The following is a 19,753-nucleotide window of genomic DNA, read 5'->3' on the forward strand; positions in this document are numbered from 1 at the left end:
TGGAGAGCAGCCCTCGTCCTTGGAAAATTTGCTCTCTTAAGTGTTAAGTGTTTTTGTATTTCCTGTATGCGTTTTTTGCTTACAGCTAACATTAAATGAAATCATGTTATGGTCACTGCTACCCAGATGTTCTTTTATATGAACATTGTTAATAAGCTTTGCTTGGTTTGAGATTACCAGGTCCAACAGTGCCATTACTCCAGTCAATGTCTGGGTAGTTAAAATCCCCCATTATTATCACTGTCCCAGCCCTTTCAGCCCTTTCTATCTGTGCCAGGAGCTGAGTCTCCACCTCCTCATTAATACTGTGTAATACTTAATAAGTGACATCAAAGTTTGTAACTATAGCTGCTGCTGCTGCACACTAACACAGCTTTGCTATTGGGTGACTTGGTGACCGGATCCTGTGTACATTGTGGTATATCATCAAGCAGACTTTCTGTTCAAGAACTTGACTTTGTCCTCTCTTGCCTTCTGTTTTGCTCTATTTGCCAGATTATGATTGGTCAGTAGTGCAGGATGTGTAAACAGCAGAGCTAAGTTCTCAATCTTAGGAGTTGGTTGATATTTACAGTACATATCAATATATCACCCCAAGTATTTGGGGCATCCTGGGATGCCATAGCCAGGCTGGTCTGAAGGTACCATGGAATAAATTTCTATGTAGTACCAGTGTCATTTTACAAATTTGGATACCACTTTAGGTATGCTTTAGGTGCAGCGCTCAAATCAGAACAATACGAAATGGGTTTTGATTAGTTGGGTTAAGTTATTGAATTAAAAAATCAGGACTTTGAGAATAAGAACTTTTTGGACCCTATGTACCAGTGTGTTTCTTTTAAGAACTGGAGTTAACGCTCAAGAGCCATCAATTAGATTCATACTATTAGGACATGCCTGATGCTGTTTGATGGTTGATAAGTAACTCCATTAGGAAAATGATTGATCTGGCCCTTCGTTAAATATACCTGATACAAATTCACTAAATTGCAAAATATTTTAATTCCTAAACTGACTACAAATAAACAAATGCTATTTTATTGAATATTTCCAAACCTACATTTCATGGACATAGTTTATTTTTTATTAAGTCCGCCCTTTTATTTTTACCTTTGTCCAATATATTCAGTTTTCGGTGCCCCAGTTACTTTAATCAGTATGATGCATGAACATGATTTATTTGCTTATGCAATATGCCTGTATTATTTTTTTTTCAGTCTGTAATGTCACAGTATTGAGTGAGTCATTCTGCTTTACTAGAATCTTTAGCAGTGATGTAATATGGAAAGTATTGTGCTCACTGGGGAATAAATCATGGTCAATAATGTGTCTGCCTAGTACATTCCTCTAAACTGCTACTGTCTTTGTAATGTTAACTCTTAACCTATTACCAGGTTTTTACCCTAAAAACCAAAGCCAGGTGGATGACATTTCCTAAGTCTGTAAAAAGATTGGCTGTAAATGATTTTATGAGAGTTACCTATAGTTCTTCAGCTTCAAATTTTAATGTAATACAGCTTTAGGATGTAACAACAAGGCCGGCCCAGAACACCTAGGTTGTACATGTAATGGCCTAGAACAGATGACACAGTCTGCATGATGCACTTTGATCCAGTCCCTAGGGTAAATAGCTAAATGTGGAGCACTGCTTTGTAACCTATCTGCATTTGTTTATGCTGTAATTGGAATAATACTACATGTCTTGTAGGATTTCTTAAAGAAGTAGTAAAGTTGGTCATTAAAAAAAAAAAAAGATCCCCTGCAAGGCAATGGCATAATGTGCCAGTATGCATTGCATACTAGCACATTATGAAATACTTACCTTGAAACAAAGCCCTCCAGTGGCACGCTGTCTCCACTGACAGGGCTCCTATCTTAACCCAGTCTTGCTTCCAGGTTCGTTGGCTCTGCCTGTATGAGCTGCGTTGACATCACTCATCAGTTTCGGCCCCGGTTCGGAGCTCTGAAAGTATGGCATGGGTATACCGTCTCTTTAGAGCGCATGCTCCAGTGACATCAATGGCTGCATCCCATGTGAATATCTCCTAAACAGTGCATCTCCTATTAAAAAAAAAAAAGCCTCTTAAAGCTCCTGTTTAGCCAGTAGCCAATAGTTTTACTGCGGCAGGTCGGCTTTCTTACACGAAAGGCATTACATGTAAGTCGCTTAATGTAGGAGTTAGCGTGTGCGTGCGTGCCACCGCACACGCCGATTGGCTAGATGGGGAGCCAATCAGTGGGTGTTCGGTGGCCGCGATGTCTGCCAGACACCCGTGATCACTCCTGGTGGAGACAGAACAGCAGTCTGCTGATGTAAACACTACAGACAGCTGTTTAGTCAGTAATGAACACAGGGATCCTGTGTTCCTCCTATTTAGGAACACAGGTCTCTGTGTTCATCCAGTGAGCCCATCCCCCACACAGTTAGAAAGCACACCCCAGGCACACATTTAACCCTTTGATCACCCCTGGTGTTAACCCCTTCCCTGTCGGTGTCATTATTACAGTAACAGTGCATATTTTTAGCACTGATTACTTTGGTAATGTCACTAGTCCCCCCCAAAAGCGTCAAAAAGTTCAGGTGTCCGATCTGTCTGCTGCAATGTCGCAGTCCCGTTAAAAATCACTGATCGCCGCCATTACTAGTAAAAAAATAAATAAATAAATAAAAAAGACATAAATCGTTCCCCTAGTTTGTAGACGCAATAACTTTTGCACAAACCAACCAATATACACTTATTGGGATTTTTTTTTTACCAGAAATATGTAGCAGAATACATATTGACCTAAAATGATGAAAATTTTAAATTTTTACATTTTTTTATTGGGCATGTTTTATAGCAGAAAGTGAAAAATATTGTTTTTTTTTTTTTTTTTTTCAGAATTGTCACTATTTTTTTGTTTATAGCGCCAAAAATAAAAAATGCAAAGGTGATCAAAAACCACCAAAATAGAGCTCTATTTGTGGAGAAAAAAGGACAACAATTTTATTTGGGTACAGTGCCGCATGACCGCGCAATCGTCAGTTAAAGTAACGCAGGACCGTAATGCAAAAAATGGCCTGGTCATTAAGGGGGTAAAACCTTCTGGTACTTTAGTGAGTAGATAACCTCTGGAAGGGTTTACCCTTTCATGGCCTGGGCATTTTTTGCTATTCAGCACTGTGCTACTTTAACTGACAATTCCTTTGTCATTCAACACTGTAAATTAAATTTATATCTTTTTTTTTTCATACAAATAGAGCTTTCTTTTGGTGGTATTTGATCACCACTGGTGGTTATATAAATGAAAAAAGGCCAAAGATTTTGAAAAAAAATATTTTCTACTTTCTGTTATAAAACATATCCAATCAAATTACATTTCTTCATAAATTTAGGCCAAAATGTATTCTGCTACATATCTTTGAAAAAAAAAAAAAAAATACCAAGAAATGTATATTAATTGGTTTGTGTGAAAGCTATAGCGACTACAAACAATGGTATATACTGTATACTGGAATTTGCACAGCTATAGATGTAATTCCAGTGATCAACAATTTATAGTGTTATTGTGATAGTGTGGGGGACAATCTGGTGCTAACTGAAACTGGCTGGGAGGGACACTAGCTGACTAGCTAACACTGACCTCACTAGCGACACTAATATAATGATCAGTAATAATAATGTGTCACTGTACTAATGGCAGTAATGGGTGATAAGGGTGATCAGAAGGGCAATCAAGGGATTTAAATGTGTGCCTAGCAAGTGCATGTTTGCTGCTTTTACTCACAGGATCTGGCTGTCTTTTCTCCCTGAACTCAGAGTTGATTTTAGGGAGACGAAACAGCCAGATTATTGTTCTTAATTTTAGTGTTTCGTGTGTCTAGATACACAGAACTCTGTGCTGTGATTGGCCACATCCAAAATGATTTGCTGCAACCTGCTGACAAACTCGTGCTGTGTCCAATTGCAGCACAGGTCAGCAGGGGGCGCGCGCATGCGTGCCTAAAAACCAGGAGGTTTACTGCGACATTCAGGTATGTCGCAGTGCTTGGCAGTGCCGCCCGCTATCAATAAATGTACTGTTAGTGGGCACCAAGCGGTTAAGTACAGAGCCCTTTTAATATTACGATTGTTTGTTTTTTTTTTTCTTTTTTTGCATTCACTTTGATTTATAAATCTATTTATCATATAACATAAGATTTATTGTTTTCTTGCTTACTTGGGAATTGTTTATTGACTTTTTTTTTTTTTTTTCTAGGTCTAAAACCAACAATTGCACTCTGCCAACAAAAATGCAGAAGGATTGGGTCCCTGGAGAGTAATTACTGTTCAAGTAACTTTGGTATGATAATAGGAATTAGATGATTTTTACTCCTTAATCAGTGATTTGAATTAGTGAGAAAGTGTGCTTGAATGTTGGGAAATGGCAAAAAAAATCTAGCTGAAGTTTGGCATCAGTACTCCGGCTGCCCCGCCTGTGTCTTGCATTAGTGTCTGTGACTCAAAGGATTCCTTGAGACATTTAAGAGAGAAAAGCATAAACATCTGTCCCAGGCAAACAGGGTAAACACAAATGGCCAGACAGAAGGTAAACTGTTACTATATAAAGGTCTTTATTCAGAATGTTGTAGTGCTGGAACACCGTGTATATTTTTGGCTGACAAGGACAGGTTTGTCACACTGAAAACCAAATCTGTACTCTGTTATAATTTAGTTTCACTGTGACACAATGTTAAAAATGAATTTATGAGCAGATTTATTGTATATTATTGTAAACTAAACTAGGTGTCATTCTGTGGTACAAAGTGAATCGATAAAACAACTCCGATATACCTATATATTATAACATATATGATATATAGGTCTATTAGGGCTGTATTACTATTGTACAAAACGTGTTTCATTTTTTTTTATAACCGTTCAGATTTTGTATCCCTCAAAGGCCTCCTGAGGAAGCAGGGTTATCCCCCGAAACGTGTAGAGGCACAAACGAGCTATACGAGGACCCTTTTTTGGGAGAACTCATGCCATATGTATTATGGCTAACCTTATTTGGGGTCCAACACTGCAATAAGGGATCCTCACTTGTGGCAAATTGTCCTTTTAATGATGTATACCTGCTTTTAATGAATAACTATATGTAAACAAAGGTTGGTAAATAGGTATTTTTAGTCTGTTGTCCTTCCAGCACCTTTAAAGTCCTCAGTGCCCTATTTGTTCATATATACACTATATTACCAAAAGTATTGGGACACCTGCTTTTACAGGCACATGAACCTTAATAGCATCCCAGTCTTAGTCTGTAGGGTTCAATATTGAGTTGGCCCAACCTTTGCTGCTATAACAGCTTCAACTCTTCTTGGAAAGCTGTCCACAAGGTTTAGGAGTGAGTCTATGGGAATGCTTGACCATTCTACTAGAAGCACATTTGTGAGGTCAGGCCCTGATGTTGGAGAGAAGGCCTAGATCTCAGTCTGTCCTCTTATTCATCCCAAAGGTGTTCTATCACGTTGAGATCAGGACTCTGTGCAGACCAGTCAAGTTCTTCCACCCAAACTCGCTCATCCATGTCTTTTTGGACCTTGCTTTGTGCACTGGTGCGCAGACATGTTGGAACAGGAAAGGCCATCCCCAAACTGTTCCCACAAAGTTGGGAGCGTGAAATTATCCAAAATGTCTTGGTATGCTGATGCCTTAAGAGTTCCCATCACTGAAACTAAGGGGCCAAGCCCTCTCAAACCAAATGATTTGGACCAGTGCACAAAGCAAGGTCCATAAAGATTTTGAATCCCTTGAACTCCTAAAGGAAGCAGGATTATGCCATGAAATGTGTAGAGGCACAAAAGAGCTATACAAGGACTCCCTATTTTGAAAGAACGTATGCAATATGTATTATGGTTGTTCTTTTTTAGGCTCCAACACTGCAAAAAGGAATCCTCGATCAGGGCAAATGTTTTTCTTTTAGTAATGTATACCTGCTTTTAATGAATAACTATATGTAAACAAAGATTGGTAAATAAGAATTTTTAGTCTGTTGTCCTTCCACAGTGCCAAATGTGTTTTTTAATACATATATTCAGGATGTGGTGCTTGATATACTTGAAAAAAGTACTGTGTAGTGCTAAAAAAAATATACTATATGATAGCATATATATATGTGAAAAAGCAATAAAGTCCCAAGTGAAATAACACAAATCATACAAGGTGAAAAGAGTGATCCAAGAAGGACATCTGATCCCAACACCAACAGGAGAGGTAATGGTTAAGCGCTCACTGGAACATGTGGACCCAACTTATCATATGATAAAAGGGTCAGGAAGGCTCATGTATATCCTGCGATTCTTCAAGGTATAACACCAGATATTCAAGTTTGTAGTCAAGGGGTCAAGTTGAGACAAGTCTCCTCTATCTCTCCAGATCATATAAAAATGACAATCCCAGACAAAACAAACATTGTGTAATTCCGCTTTAAACGTTTTAATAAATGAATACACAACTGAATGAATCACAACTGATTTCTTCAGAGGTAAATGCATTTAGTCAGGACTAGTCAGGACTTAGCCTTATGCAGCCAGGATTATGTCACAGATTGCCTGATCTGTATACCTGTATTCACTGATTTTTTGATCCCGGATGTTTGTAAGTGTACTTTTATTCATTTATTAAAACGTTTAAAGCGGAATTACACTATGTTTGTTTTGTCTGGGATTGTCATTTTTATATGATCTGGAGAGAAAGAGGAGACTCGTCTCAACTTGACCCCTTGACTACAAACTTGAATATCCGGTGTTACAGCTTGAAGAATCGCAGGATATACATGAGCCTTCCTGACCCTTTTATCATATGATAAGTTGGGTTCACATGTTCCAGTGAGTGCTTAACCATTACCTCTCCTGTTGGTGTTGGGATCAGATGTCCTTCTTGGATCACTCTTTTCACATTGGATGATTTGGGTTATTTCACTTGGGACTTTATTGCTTTTTCACATATATATATATATATATATATATGCTATTATATAGTATATTTTTTAGCGCTGCACAGTACTTTTTCCCATTTTGCTTAACAACACATGTCTGTTTTAGTGTGCTAGCTGCTTATATTTGTTTCTAGTTAGCGCAGTTTATTTATTCTTATTTTCCCCGTTTATGTGCTTGATATACTGACTGTTGCAATTATTATCTACCAGTAGAACACAATTTTTTTGCAAATAATTTTAACAGCCAAAAATACCACATTTATTAATGGGTGCAGAAAACAGTTTTAAAGGAGATGTTTGCGTTATAGAAAAAAAGAAGCATGCATATTTACCTCAAGGCTGCAGCATCAGCTCTAAGGTGGAGAACTGAGCTGATCACTCAGCTCATAGTCTTCTCAGAGCAGAGAGTGGTGACTGTCAGTTACCACTCTCCCCTCTGTACCTCCAGTGCTTACTGGAGTGCTGGGCTGGGGAGACGGCAGGCGCAACTGGCATCAGCTCTCAGCCATGCACTGAGAGCCTGTGCTAGCTGTCAATCTGACATCTGGGTGGATCCGAACAACATTGTTAGGATCCTTCCAGAGCCTGAAGGGGCTCTTTGACGTCAGCTAACAGCTGGCTTTAGCAAAAGTAAGTGCACTCCTGTGACAAGAGAAACATGACCAAATAGCTTTGGCCTTACTTTACTTCTGTTTAGAATAAATTAACCTTTGAACAAAAATAATAAATGCACAGTTTTTTCAGGTAGAAAAATGTACATTTATAATTTTTTGCTTCTGGAGCCTGTAAAGCATTGCACCAGTGATCAGCAGATCGCTGGTGCCATGCAGGTCTCCTGCAGACCTGTCAATGTATCTTTGTGCTTGTACATCATATGGCCAAGCAGATACAATCTGACAGACTCATTGAGCTACTACAGCACTCCACAGCACCGTGTTAGTTTATTGAAAACTACAAGCTGACGGCTGCAAAGACTGTAGTTGTTGACTTGTAGTTTTCCATTCACAGAGGACTTTTTTTTTAATAGTGACAGCTAGTGGGGGAGAGACGATCCCTGCTAGCTGTCAGAGTGGAAATCGGAGGGGAGGGTGGACTAGTCTGTTCGTAACCTGTTACACCCTGAATATGGGTGTAACATGTTAGGAATGGTGAACTTATCCTTTAGGGGGTCCTTTATCATAAGTTAGGGTACATTCACACCAGATGCACTGTGACTGAGTTGGGTGACTATTCCATCACAGTCCCACTGCATGACAAGGCAAAATGCCTTGTCTCCGGTGTGCCTAGTGCACATTACTGAGTTGTGGCGCTGTTTGGGCAGTGTGCGCTGAAAAAAGATACTGGGTGCAGAACTTTGTTCCAGTGCACTGCTGTGTGAGGCAGTCCACCGCCTTGCACCGTATGGCCAGCAGTTTCATTTAATGAAATGTCTCTGTGACATTTCAATAATGTTCATTAAGGGCTCATGCACACAGGATGATTTTACAGCTGCTGTTAGGGGCGTCTGCCTTTTTTTTTTACTGCCTATACACCCCTCCATGTTAGCCTATGTGTCCATGCACACATAGCCTTTTGGCAGCGTTTAGTGGCAGGAGCTTTTAGAGGCAGGGAAAAAAATGACTGCCAGGAGCAGCAGAGTTTGGGCGGAAAAAACGCTTGAAGCTACTAACAGCTGGTAGAAGCTATTAACAGCTTCTAAGCTGCTAAACATTAGTGCTTGAGTATTAAAAAATTTCAATGACCAAAATAAATTATTTATTCTGGTCAATTAAATTAATTACCGTCTGCAAAAATGCTGCTGGCTTGTAGGAGAAATGAATACATGTTCTTTGTGTAAGAGGCCTAAAAAAAAAGTCAACAGTGCAATGTGTTGAGAGTGGCACATCAGCACTGCGGAACTCCTGCAAAATGGCGCAGCAAATCAACCGCTGCTCTGTAAGTCAGCGGATGTTGTGAATTAGTCCCAAAATTGTGGATAGGTTTTGTTATGCTGGTTTAACATATTGTCACTTTATATTCAAGATCATTATGCCTGCTGTTAGGTTACACAAGAGAAACAAATATATATATATGTAGCACCCTCCTAGTCAGGTGCTAGATAGGTAGCATAGTTTTGATTCTGGCTGCTTATCAGCAGAATTGCAGGTTAAAGTTATGTGCTTCATGCTGCTGTAGAGTGTCCTGAGGCAGTCATATGTCTAGGCGGCACAGCCACAAATCCTACAAGGGATAAAGAGGGGTGGCCAGAGGGAGAGGACCTAATGTGGACAGTCAGCCCTCCCAGTAGTCTAAAATATTAGATGTAAAATATAAATTGTAAACACAAGTCAGTATACATATGTGTTACTGTCCATGTACAGGACTATAAGGTCAATATAGCCCTAAAGAAAAAAAAAAAAAAGAAGAAGAATGCAAAAATGCAACCATATGTCCCAATGATAAAGGAATTTAAGAGGGAGCCTTTTATGACAATTGAATGGTCTCCAAGAGCTTATCTGCATAATAGCAGTCTGTTATATCTGACCAGGACAGCTGGGACTGCATGTCTAGCATGTCCCATTTATATAGGGTTTGCTAAGTATAAGGGTGGGGTGGGTGAAGTCACATGGGTCCCCTGTGGGGTCCCGCCCTCCGATTCCTCCGTTGTCCCAGGCAGACAAGCCGCTGCTGACTCTCTGCGCATCTGATCGGCGCATGGTTGCCACGAAGTGACGTCACAGGCATGCGCCTAGCTTGCCACACTGAATAGTCCTGTCTAAAAGTTCTGTCTGACCTTTCAGAATGGCAGGCCTAAACAATACATGCCTGCCTATGTAACTAAATTCATCACGTATGCAGGTAAATTGGCCATACACAATAATGTCAGGCCAACAACATGACTAGGGCTCCATTTTGGACAACTCAACCTTAAACAGATTTGGATATACACAAGTTTAAATTATAGCAGAACTTCACTTTCTCAATTAACATTGACTATTATAATCCTTATGTCGCTAGCGTTAGAAAACAGATAGCAAAGTATATCTATATAAGTTTTAAACTTTTTTTTTTTTTTTACATTTCTTGAGTTACTTTCTGGTTTCCAGGCCTAATTAAATGATGTCATACATCCTAGGAATCTTCAGAAGGGGAGGAGGGGTTTTCTCAACTAAGCACACCCTCCTGCCTGCATGCTTGAGCTAAGGGCAGATGCCCTTATTCAAGATGGCCACAGCCAAAAATGCTAGGGGGTGTTTTTCAAAGTGATTTCTCAGCAAAACAAACCATGAAGACATGGATGGCTGGGTGAGTTTGCTTTGAATAATAAAAATGAATAATATAACGTTTTTGATTTGTGATGCTTATTTGCAGTGTGGTTCCACTTTAATCTTTACAGTTCTTTTACCCTGCTACTCAGCATCCAGATTCCTTACATGTATACTGAATGATATCCATGTACACAAGCAAATGCGGTTATTGTTGATTGGGAGTTTTGATTCCTGAATGTTATCTTAGTAGATACTATCAAGCTGAGTATTATTATATGAATGTCAAGTGAGGTCAAAAGTGAACTTCCTTTGCTGATAATGTAAATAACACTGGGCTTACAATATCCCACTCCTGCTTCGTACCATTATATAATGAATTACGAGTTCTTCTCATATAATGACTGTACAAAGACTTGTGCTTGATATAAATATCATTTTTTTGTTTTGCTCTTTCAGTGATCACAGGCATGGTTATAGCAACAGTAAGCAAAGGAGGAAGTGTACATGCAACAATGTCCATTATCAATGTTTACAAAGAAGGAACACTGGCCATCCAGCAGGCCGGCAAGTCAATGAGTGCCAAGATCATAGTGGTGTGCAAACAGTGTCCGCTGATCAGAAGAGGTCAGTTACAAAATGCAATGTTAGCTTTTATTCATGAAAATAAACATAACCCAGCAGGGCAGAGTTAAAGCTGAATTCCAGATATAGTTGTTTTATGTATAGTTGGTCCAGCTTGGGCTAATGTAAGTATACATATTCTATACCAGGCTGATCCCTGTGGAAGCAGAGAATAACTACTACAATGATCCTCGGTGCTCTGGGTCCTGTGCCGAGCAGCTGCCCTGCTGCATAGTAACCACAGTGAGTTACTCAATCCTCATGGGCGCCATTCAGAGAACGGCTTGCATCTTCAAAAATATATGCAAATGACTTCACCAATCTCCACCTCGTCCAATTAGAAAACACTTTGCTTTCATTGAGAAAAATGCAAGGAGTTCTCTGAATGGTGCCCTTGCCAAGTGAGCAACCCACTGTGGTTACTATGTAGCAGGGCAACCGTTCGGCACAGGGCCCGGAGGACAGAGAGGATAAATGTTGCAGTGGTGGCTACCAAAGTAATTCTTCCACAGAGATTAACCAAGTATGTGTAGCACTACTCCCTTGGTAGCTGATGGTTACGGGTTCCCCTGGATTACCACTAGCAACAGCATGACAGTTCAACATTTTCCCAAGTGTTTTAGCTCAGTCAGGAAACCGTCCAGTAGCTTTGGTTTTTGTGTTTTTATTGAGAAATGGGGTAGGAGAAGGGAATGAGTGGGATACTCCAACTTATATAACTATGCACAATCTGCTGGGACGACTGAATATTACTGAATGCGGCAAGGCCGCTGCTTCACCTTTGCAATAGCGATGAAGTAGTGATAAATGGACCACTTTAGATAAGCTGTACTGTACTCCAGAATACACTTGAGGGCCCTTCCTGGCCTATTCTTCAGGGCTTTTTACTTGGCACCCGCTTTACTATCATACTCTCCGTGTGAGCTAGCTCCTTGATCCCCTGACTTCACTGGAGTGGTCCCCCTTCCTGGGCCAGACTCTTTGGTAGGTCCCCCAGTACTCACGGACACTGTTTTTCCCAAGAGACTCTGCCAGCAGCTCCACCGTCAGCACTCTGGATCCTCTGCAGCTCAGCTCCACACCTGGTTTACTAGGTTGACTGCCTAAGACCACTTTCCTCTCACTCTGCAGGAGGAGAGACAGCCGTCCTTCTCTTCCTGGGACTCTGCTTCCCACAAAGAGACCCTGTCACATGTCCCCTCCGGTTTTTTGAGCAATTCCAGGACACATTGCAAGAATGCCCACCCACTGGGACTCCCATAAAAGCTAATGTGCCACTGGCTGGGTTTCCTCCACTGTCCAACAAGCTCCCTCATTGGATACAGTAGGGACACTCCCTCAGACCCAGTGAATCACACCTGGAGACATGCAACAGGCAACCTAACAGATCAGGCTCCCCTGATAAGCAGAAGGAGCATAGCTGCTTTTACCTAGCACCTACCTGACTAGGAGGGTGCTACATATGGAATATAGAACAACATTAACTTTTCTAATATATAAGTTGCACCAACATAACTGTGCCAAGTAAACTATATAAAAAAGCTGAAATTCAGCTGTAAAGTGTAACTACAGGCAACATTTTAAATAAGCTCAAGCTGTCCAGCATAAGGGGTAGTCACATTTACATTAGGTCCCTGACTCAACTACTAAATGGCCAGAACAGCTGTCAATCAGCCAGCATGGGGCATAGACTGCAGCAGCTTGGAGAGAACACAGGAAGACCACGTCCTACAGAACTTTGGGCTAGTGATCACTCTATTAACCACTTTACCACCGGAGGATTTTGCTGTCTTCCGTCCAGGCCACTTTTTGCGATTCGGCGCTGTGCGAATTTAACTGACAATTGCGCGGTCGTGCGATGCCGTACCCAAACGAAATTTACGTCCTTTTTTTCCCACAAACAGAGCTTTCTTTTGGTGGTATTTGATCACCTGTGCGATTTTTACTTTTTGCGCTATAAACAAAAAAATAGCGTTTATTTTGAAAAAATAACAATATTTTTCACATTTTTTTATATGAAATTCCCCCCCAAAAAAATTTAAAAATCAAATTTTTTTTTAATTTTTGGCCAATTTGTTTTCTGCTACCTATGTTTAGTAAAAAAAAATCGCAATAAGCGTATTTTGATTGGTTTGCGCAAAAGTTATTGCGTTTACTAAGGGAAAGATTTCTGTCATTTTTGGTGTTTTTTTTTTAACGCGTAATGGCGGTGATCTGCGATTTTTTTTTGCGGGACTGCGACATTGCGGCGGACAGATCGGACCCTTGACTGACTTTTTTGACACTTTTGGGGGTACCAGTGACATTTCTACAGTAATCAGTGCTATATATATGCACTGTTACTGTAAAAATGACACTGGCAGGGAAGGGGTTAATTTTATTGGAGAGGGAGAGGTTAATGTATGCCTGGTGCTTACTGACGTGTGGGGGGGGGAGGTGACTGTGTGACAGAAGGACAGATCGGATGTCCAGCTATGCTGAACACTCCGATCTGTCAGTCCCTGTCACTATGGAGATCCGCCCGCTGTGTTTACACACAGCGGGCGGATCTCCAGACTCGATCCCCGACGATCGGGGCAGAGCAGCGGCAATCGCCGCTGCTCCTCCCCTGGCCCGACTCCCGCTGTGAATGAACACAGCGGGAGCGAGCCTCCGGCGGCGCGCGAGCGCCGCCCACAAGGGGCGGAGTCCAGCGACGTAGGTCTACGTCGCTGGACGGGATCGCGGCACTTTGCCGCAGTAGCCTCCATGTGAGCGGAGGTAAAGTGGTTAAAAAGGCTGTAGAGAGTGCAGAAGCTGGCAGAATCAATGGGTATATATGAAACATTTACTCTCACCAGTATATAAATCTTTCATAACTGCATATACAAAGCAAAATGGAGCTATTTTTACAACTCTAGTATTTGGGTTTAGATGCACTTTAATGCTTTGTTCTAATTGTCTATTTCAGCCAACATAGTTTCATATAGGCATATGAATCAGTCATTTTGTTGTTTAGAATAGGATTTTGGAAAAGATAAATGGTTTATAGAGATACAGCCTTAAGAACTGATGGTATGACATAAGGTGCTGCAGTGATGTCACTAGGTCCTACAAGGCTGAATCTGCCTACAGACTGGCTGCCTCGTAAGTGGACAACAGATCATTTTTAATGCATTTAAAAATGAATCTGTTTGATAAGATTTGTTGCAGAAAGTTTTGAGATTAAGTGATACCCTTTATTGGCTTACTTCAGTTATGTAAGAGGCTTTAAAAAAAGCAAACATTTTACATCAACTTCCACAAAACTAAGAGGGGTATATGCTAATGCCAGGAGCCTAGCTAATAAAATTGATGATTTGGAAATGTTAGTACATGAGGAGGACATAGACCTTGTGGAAATAACGGAAACTTGGTTCGACCCCTCACATGACTAGCTGGCCAATATCCAAGGGTTTTCGGTGTACCGGAAGGACAGGGTAGGAAAAAGAGGGGGAGGGGTATGTCTCTATGTCAAGAATAATGTAAGGGTGATAGAGAGGAGTGATACTATGGAAGGGATGAGTATGGAGTTAGAATCTGTGTGGGTAGAACTCCATAGGGAAGAAGTAAAGGGGAAAGTAATTGTGGGGGTTTGCTATAGGCCACCCACCCAAAGGGAGGAGGTAGAGCTGGAATTTATATCACTGTTGGGTAAAGTGGCAAAACTAGGATCAGTGATCATATAAGGCGACTTCAATTATCCCGACATTGACTGGGAAGAGGGGACTACACACTCACAGAAGGCCCGTCTCTTCATGGAAACCTTACAGGACAACTACATGTCTCAGTTGGGGGATTCTCCTACTAGAGAAAATGCAGTGCTGGATCTATTGATCACTAATGACCCAGACCTAATCTCGGAGGTAGGAGTCCAGGACAACCTGGGCTCTAGCGATCACAGGATGATCACATTTAGCGTAAATAACAATATAACAAGGCAAGAGGGGAACATAAGGACCCTAAACTTCAGAAGGGCAAACTTTCCAAAATTGTACTCATTGATGGAAAGGGTAAACTGGGACCAAACCCTAGGAACACTGACCACGGAGGAAAAAATGGGAATGCTTTAGGAACATATTAAACAAATGCATCTCGCAGTGCATTCCTATGGGAAATAAATTTAGAAGAGACAAAGCCAAACCTGGCTGGCTAAACCATAATGTTAAAAAACTTATTAGGGGTAAAAAAATGGCTTTCAAGAAATATAAATCAGAGGGCACAGTATCGGCTTTCAAGCAATACAAGGAGGCAAATAAGAAAAGTAAATACGAAATCAAAATGGCTAAAATCAACTTTGAGAGACAAATAGCGTAGGATAGTAAAAAGAACCCAAAGAAATTCTTTAAATATATCAACAGCAAAAAAACTAGGGCAGAGCATATTGCACACATAATTAACGATGATGGGAGGATGGTTACAGAGGACACTGAAAAAGCAACCATGCTGAACGCTTTTTTCTCCTCAGTCTTTACACAGGAAAAGGAGGGGTACACTGACCATGACTGTATGGTTAGTAATAATACACAGGACTTGCCGCTATGGCTAACAAAGGGTGAGATCAGGGAAAGGCTTGATAAAATTAACACAAATAAATCACCAGGCCCGGATGGCGTGCATCCGAGAGTACTCAAAGAACTCACTATGATTATATCTAAACCACTGTTCCTGATCTTTGCTGACAGTATTATGACAGGAAATGTACCAGGGGATTGGAGAAAAGTTAAGGTGATACTGATATTCAAAAAAGGGCAGAGACATGTCCTGGGAAATTATAGGCCGGTCAGTCTGACATCAATAGTATGTAAACTTCTGGAGGGGATGATAAGGGACTATAGCGTAGAGTTTGCTAAAGACAACAACATCATCAGCAGTAATCAGCACGGGTTTACAAATGGCCGTTCTTGTCAAACCAATCTCTTAACATTCTATGAGGAGGTGAGCTGTGAGCTAGATAGGGGAAGACCAGTGGATGTGCTTAATTTATAAAATAAGGTCTGCAGGCATCGCCCGCAAGGTTTGCTCTTGGATAAAAGTGCGTGTCTAAAGGGTGGTAATAAATAGCGCATACTCACACTGGTCTGGGCTGGTAAGTGGGGTCTCCCAAGGCTCAGTCCTGGGACCGACCTTGTTCAATTTATTCATAAACAGCATTGAGGACGGGATCATTAGTTCTATATCAGTTTTTGCAGATGACACAAAATTGGGCAGGGCAATAACTGCACAGCATGAAGCAGATATCCTACAGAATGACCTGAAAAAAAATAACAGAGTGGGCAACAACATGGCAAATGAGGTTTAATGTGGAGAAGTGTAAGGTTTTGCACTTGGAGACTAAAAACATAAAAGCACAATACACTTTAGGGGGGGGAACCTTTGGGGGAATCAAAAATGGAGAAAGATCTGGGAGTCTTGGTAGAGGATAGACTAAGCAATAGCATGCAATGTCAAGCGGCAGCTGCCAAAGCCGGCAGAATATTAGCATTCATAAAGAAAGGGATGTATTCCTGAGATAAAACTATAATCCTACCACTTTATAAAACTCTGGTCTGACCGCATCTGGAATATTCTGTCCAGTTCTGGTAGCCAGTCCTCAGGAGGGATGTGTTGGAGCTGGAGAGAGTCCAGAGAAGGGCAACTAAACTAATTAGGGGATTGTAGGACCTTAATTATGAAGAGCGTCTGCAATCACTTGATTTATTCTCCCTGGAGAAGAGACACCTGAGAGGGGACATGATAGCAATTTATAAATACCTCAATGGTGATCTCAGCATAGAAAAAAAGCTATTCAGTCGAAAGGATTGCATGAGGACTCGAGGGCATACAATGCGATTAGAGGAGAAGATTTTTAACCTCAGGGAACGCAGGGGGTTCTTTACTGTTAGGGCTACAAGTTTGTGGAATTCTCTACCACAAGAGGCAGTTTCTGTGGGAAGTATGGCTACTTTCAAAAGACTCTTGGACATACATCTCAAGGATCAGAACATTCAGGGGTATGAGAGATGATTACGGCCATACACACCTACACAGGTTGAACTGGATGGACTTTTGTATTTATTCAACCTCAACTACTATGTAACTATGTATGTAATATATTGTAGCTTACACGTTCTCAGATGTCATGGCTGCATTCGTTTTCCTTTTTAGACTTCCTTTCCTTTATTTACTTCATCTGGTGATCCAGCCAGTAAGTCTGCTATTTTTCAACAGAACATGTTCTCCTGCAAATGTAGCAATTAGAATGTTGAGACAAACCATTTACCACTGGCAGGGGTACAATTATCTGCTTTTATTTGTTCATGTAAAACCTTTATCCCAAAAGAAGAAACAATTGTTGCTGTATCTGCAGTGTGAGCATGGCTTCTGTTTGTTAGTGTATCTAAATCTGTTAGTACATCTAACACCCCCCCCCCAGACTGCCAATGCCGCTGTCCAAATGTGCCCCTGTAGTCCTTCATCCAGAGTGGGGGCACTCTAATAAATGAGATGTGTTACTGGCCAGACCACCAGGTGAAAACCGAGGGAAAAACCTAAAGAAAAAAAAATGAATGCAGCCACCACATCTAAGGATTGGTAAGCAACAATATATTACATTTTTGGTTTTGAGTTTAATACTACTTTAAATACGCAATCTTTTGGGATAACTCCAGATCCCTTCTTCAGACTTCATACATTTCCAGATGGGGGGATAGGGCATTTAAAAAACAATCTGTATGGGATTAGAATTTAATTCCCAACAAGAGCTTTCTCTTCAAGTAAGATTTGATAGTGAGTGTCTAATTCATGCTCCTCTTTCCTCCACAGGCTTGAATTATATTATCATGGGCCAAGTAGATGAAGAAGGCAGAGCAAAGGTCTTTCCCAACAGCTTTGTTATGAGCTTCAAGACGAAAAACCAAAAAATGCTGAACACACTGAAAAATAAGAGATGTTAGACATCATTTCTGTTTTGAACAAATTTGACTGTGTTTCCCCTGTTTCAAGAGGGAAATTTTACGTACCCACAGTTCAATCCATCAAGAACACTGACTTATGCTGAGCCTATGGCACAGTGACAGCTGCAATTGGCAGCCATCACCTACAATTGTACTTATTAGCACCTCCACTAGGGGGTGCTGTCAAATAAGCTTCTCCCATCGAGATTCCAGTGCTATAAACTGAACTGTTCTAGGTTCTGACTACTTTTGAATTTGTTTTATTTATACATTTCTGAAAACTTTGAGAAATATATTTTTAGTAATTAATAATATGGTCTTGTAACATATGAAAATTTTTAAGTGCAATATTTATACTTTTTTCTTCTTTTGACTGAGATTTTTTTTTCCAGTGAAATATGTCTTTTTAAATGCTGAATTGTGTGCGACCTATGCTTAATAAAACCTATTCACAAATATTCTTTTATGATTATGAAAATGTACACTAATATTCACAACTGAGTTAAACTCCAATTTAGGAAACTCTGTACTCTGGCAATGTGGGAAAGATCACTTATTTTGAACTGAACTTGCATTTTGCTATTTAATTTTAACCTAATTCACCTTCAATGCAATCCCCCACCATTCCATCCATCCACTAGAGAGAAAGTGAAATGCCCAGTACTTCCAGGCACCAGAAAGCACTACGCTTTCTACCCTTTTCCAAGGATGCACTCCAGGGGGCCTGAGCGTGCATTAGACATGCTTAGTTGCTGTCATATGGGGGGGTCCTTCCCAGTGGCTTTACACTAGTAGAATTTTTTGCAAATGTTTTTATTTTAAGAACCTTCATAGAATTTTCTATTTGTTTGTGGGGTCAAATCAACAGTCATTTTTAACCATATTGATGAGAAAATTCAAAAGAGCAGCATGGGAAATTTTTCTCGAATAGCGCTAAACCTGCTCTTTGCCACATTCTAAGACTGTTCTGTCTAACCATGTAAAGCAAAAATCATTGTACTTACCTTTTCTACACTCGATCCAGTCCGGTCTCCAGGGACGGAAGATCTGTACAGGAGAGGACCGCCAACAGCTGTGAAATGAATGGGAAGAGTTGCCACCTATAGACTTACTATGGAGCTTCCGTTGTCGTATGCCTCTCATGCACCCACCTCCATGCTGAAGCCGCCGCTGACAGCTCAGTGCCGGGCCAGATCGGATCGGGTGTAGAAAAGGTAAGTACAGTGATTTTTGCCTTACAGGGTTAGATAGAATAGTCTTAGAATGTGGCACAGAGCAGGTTTAGCGTTACTTAGGTTTGACTGGACTTACCCTTAAACATTACATTTTGGAATGAATGGACTTTCCTGAACATAAAGCATATACACTGTAAGGTTTTGACTGGACTTATCCTTTAAAAGCAAAGGAACTTTCAAAGTACTTGTTAAAGACAGTCGTCGAGTCATCAAATGTATTAAGAATTTTCTCACAAATGTTCATACAAATTTCGTATGAATGTTCTTAGAAACGTTTGTTTGAAAATCTACTAGTATATGGCAAGCTTAAAGGAGAAGTACAGCACTCCTGTGACCTGTTTTCAGCCCACTGTCGGCTAACGTCCCAGAGCTTGTCCAGGCTCGGGAAAGATTGTGACCATATGATCGGGATACACCCAGATGCCTGGACCGATACCCGGCTCAGCCTCTCAGTGAGCCGCTGAGAGCCTGAGACAGCCACATTTGCCCCGTCCACAGCCCAGCACTCCAGTGAGCGTGGGGAGGCAGAGCAAAGAGCCGGTAACTAACAGTTACCAGCATTCTGCTCATGGAGCACAGAGAACCAAGTGATCAGGGGTGTTTGATTGCTTGGTTCTCAGCCTTAGAGCCGGTGGGGGACAAATGCATCATTGGACCGATGCTGCATCCACTTAGGTAAGTACGATTAAAAAAAAAGAAGAAAATCTCAACTTCTTTTTAAGATGGATTTCCTTTC

At 40.8% G+C, this 19,753-nt stretch overlaps 1 protein-coding gene across 1 annotated transcript in view; it reads left to right on the plus strand.

Moving 5' to 3' along the window:
- PCOLCE2 (procollagen C-endopeptidase enhancer 2) overlaps positions 1-18,152 on the plus strand; it is a 101,994-nt gene extending 83,842 nt beyond the window's left edge. The window contains exons 7-9 of the mRNA XM_082251378.1: positions 4,240-4,323; positions 10,665-10,832; positions 17,652-18,152. Of these exons, the coding sequence (XP_082107504.1) occupies positions 4,240-4,323; positions 10,665-10,832; positions 17,652-17,782 (383 nt within the window). The 3' untranslated portion in view covers positions 17,783-18,152. The remainder of the gene's footprint in view (positions 1-4,239; positions 4,324-10,664; positions 10,833-17,651) is intronic.
- Positions 18,153-19,753: the final 1,601 nt, after the last annotated feature.

Source organism: Pelophylax lessonae (genome assembly GCF_965119305.1).
Source record: "Pelophylax lessonae genome assembly, chromosome: 3".
In the NCBI taxonomy this organism is placed as follows: Eukaryota; Metazoa; Chordata; class Amphibia; order Anura; family Ranidae; genus Pelophylax; species Pelophylax lessonae.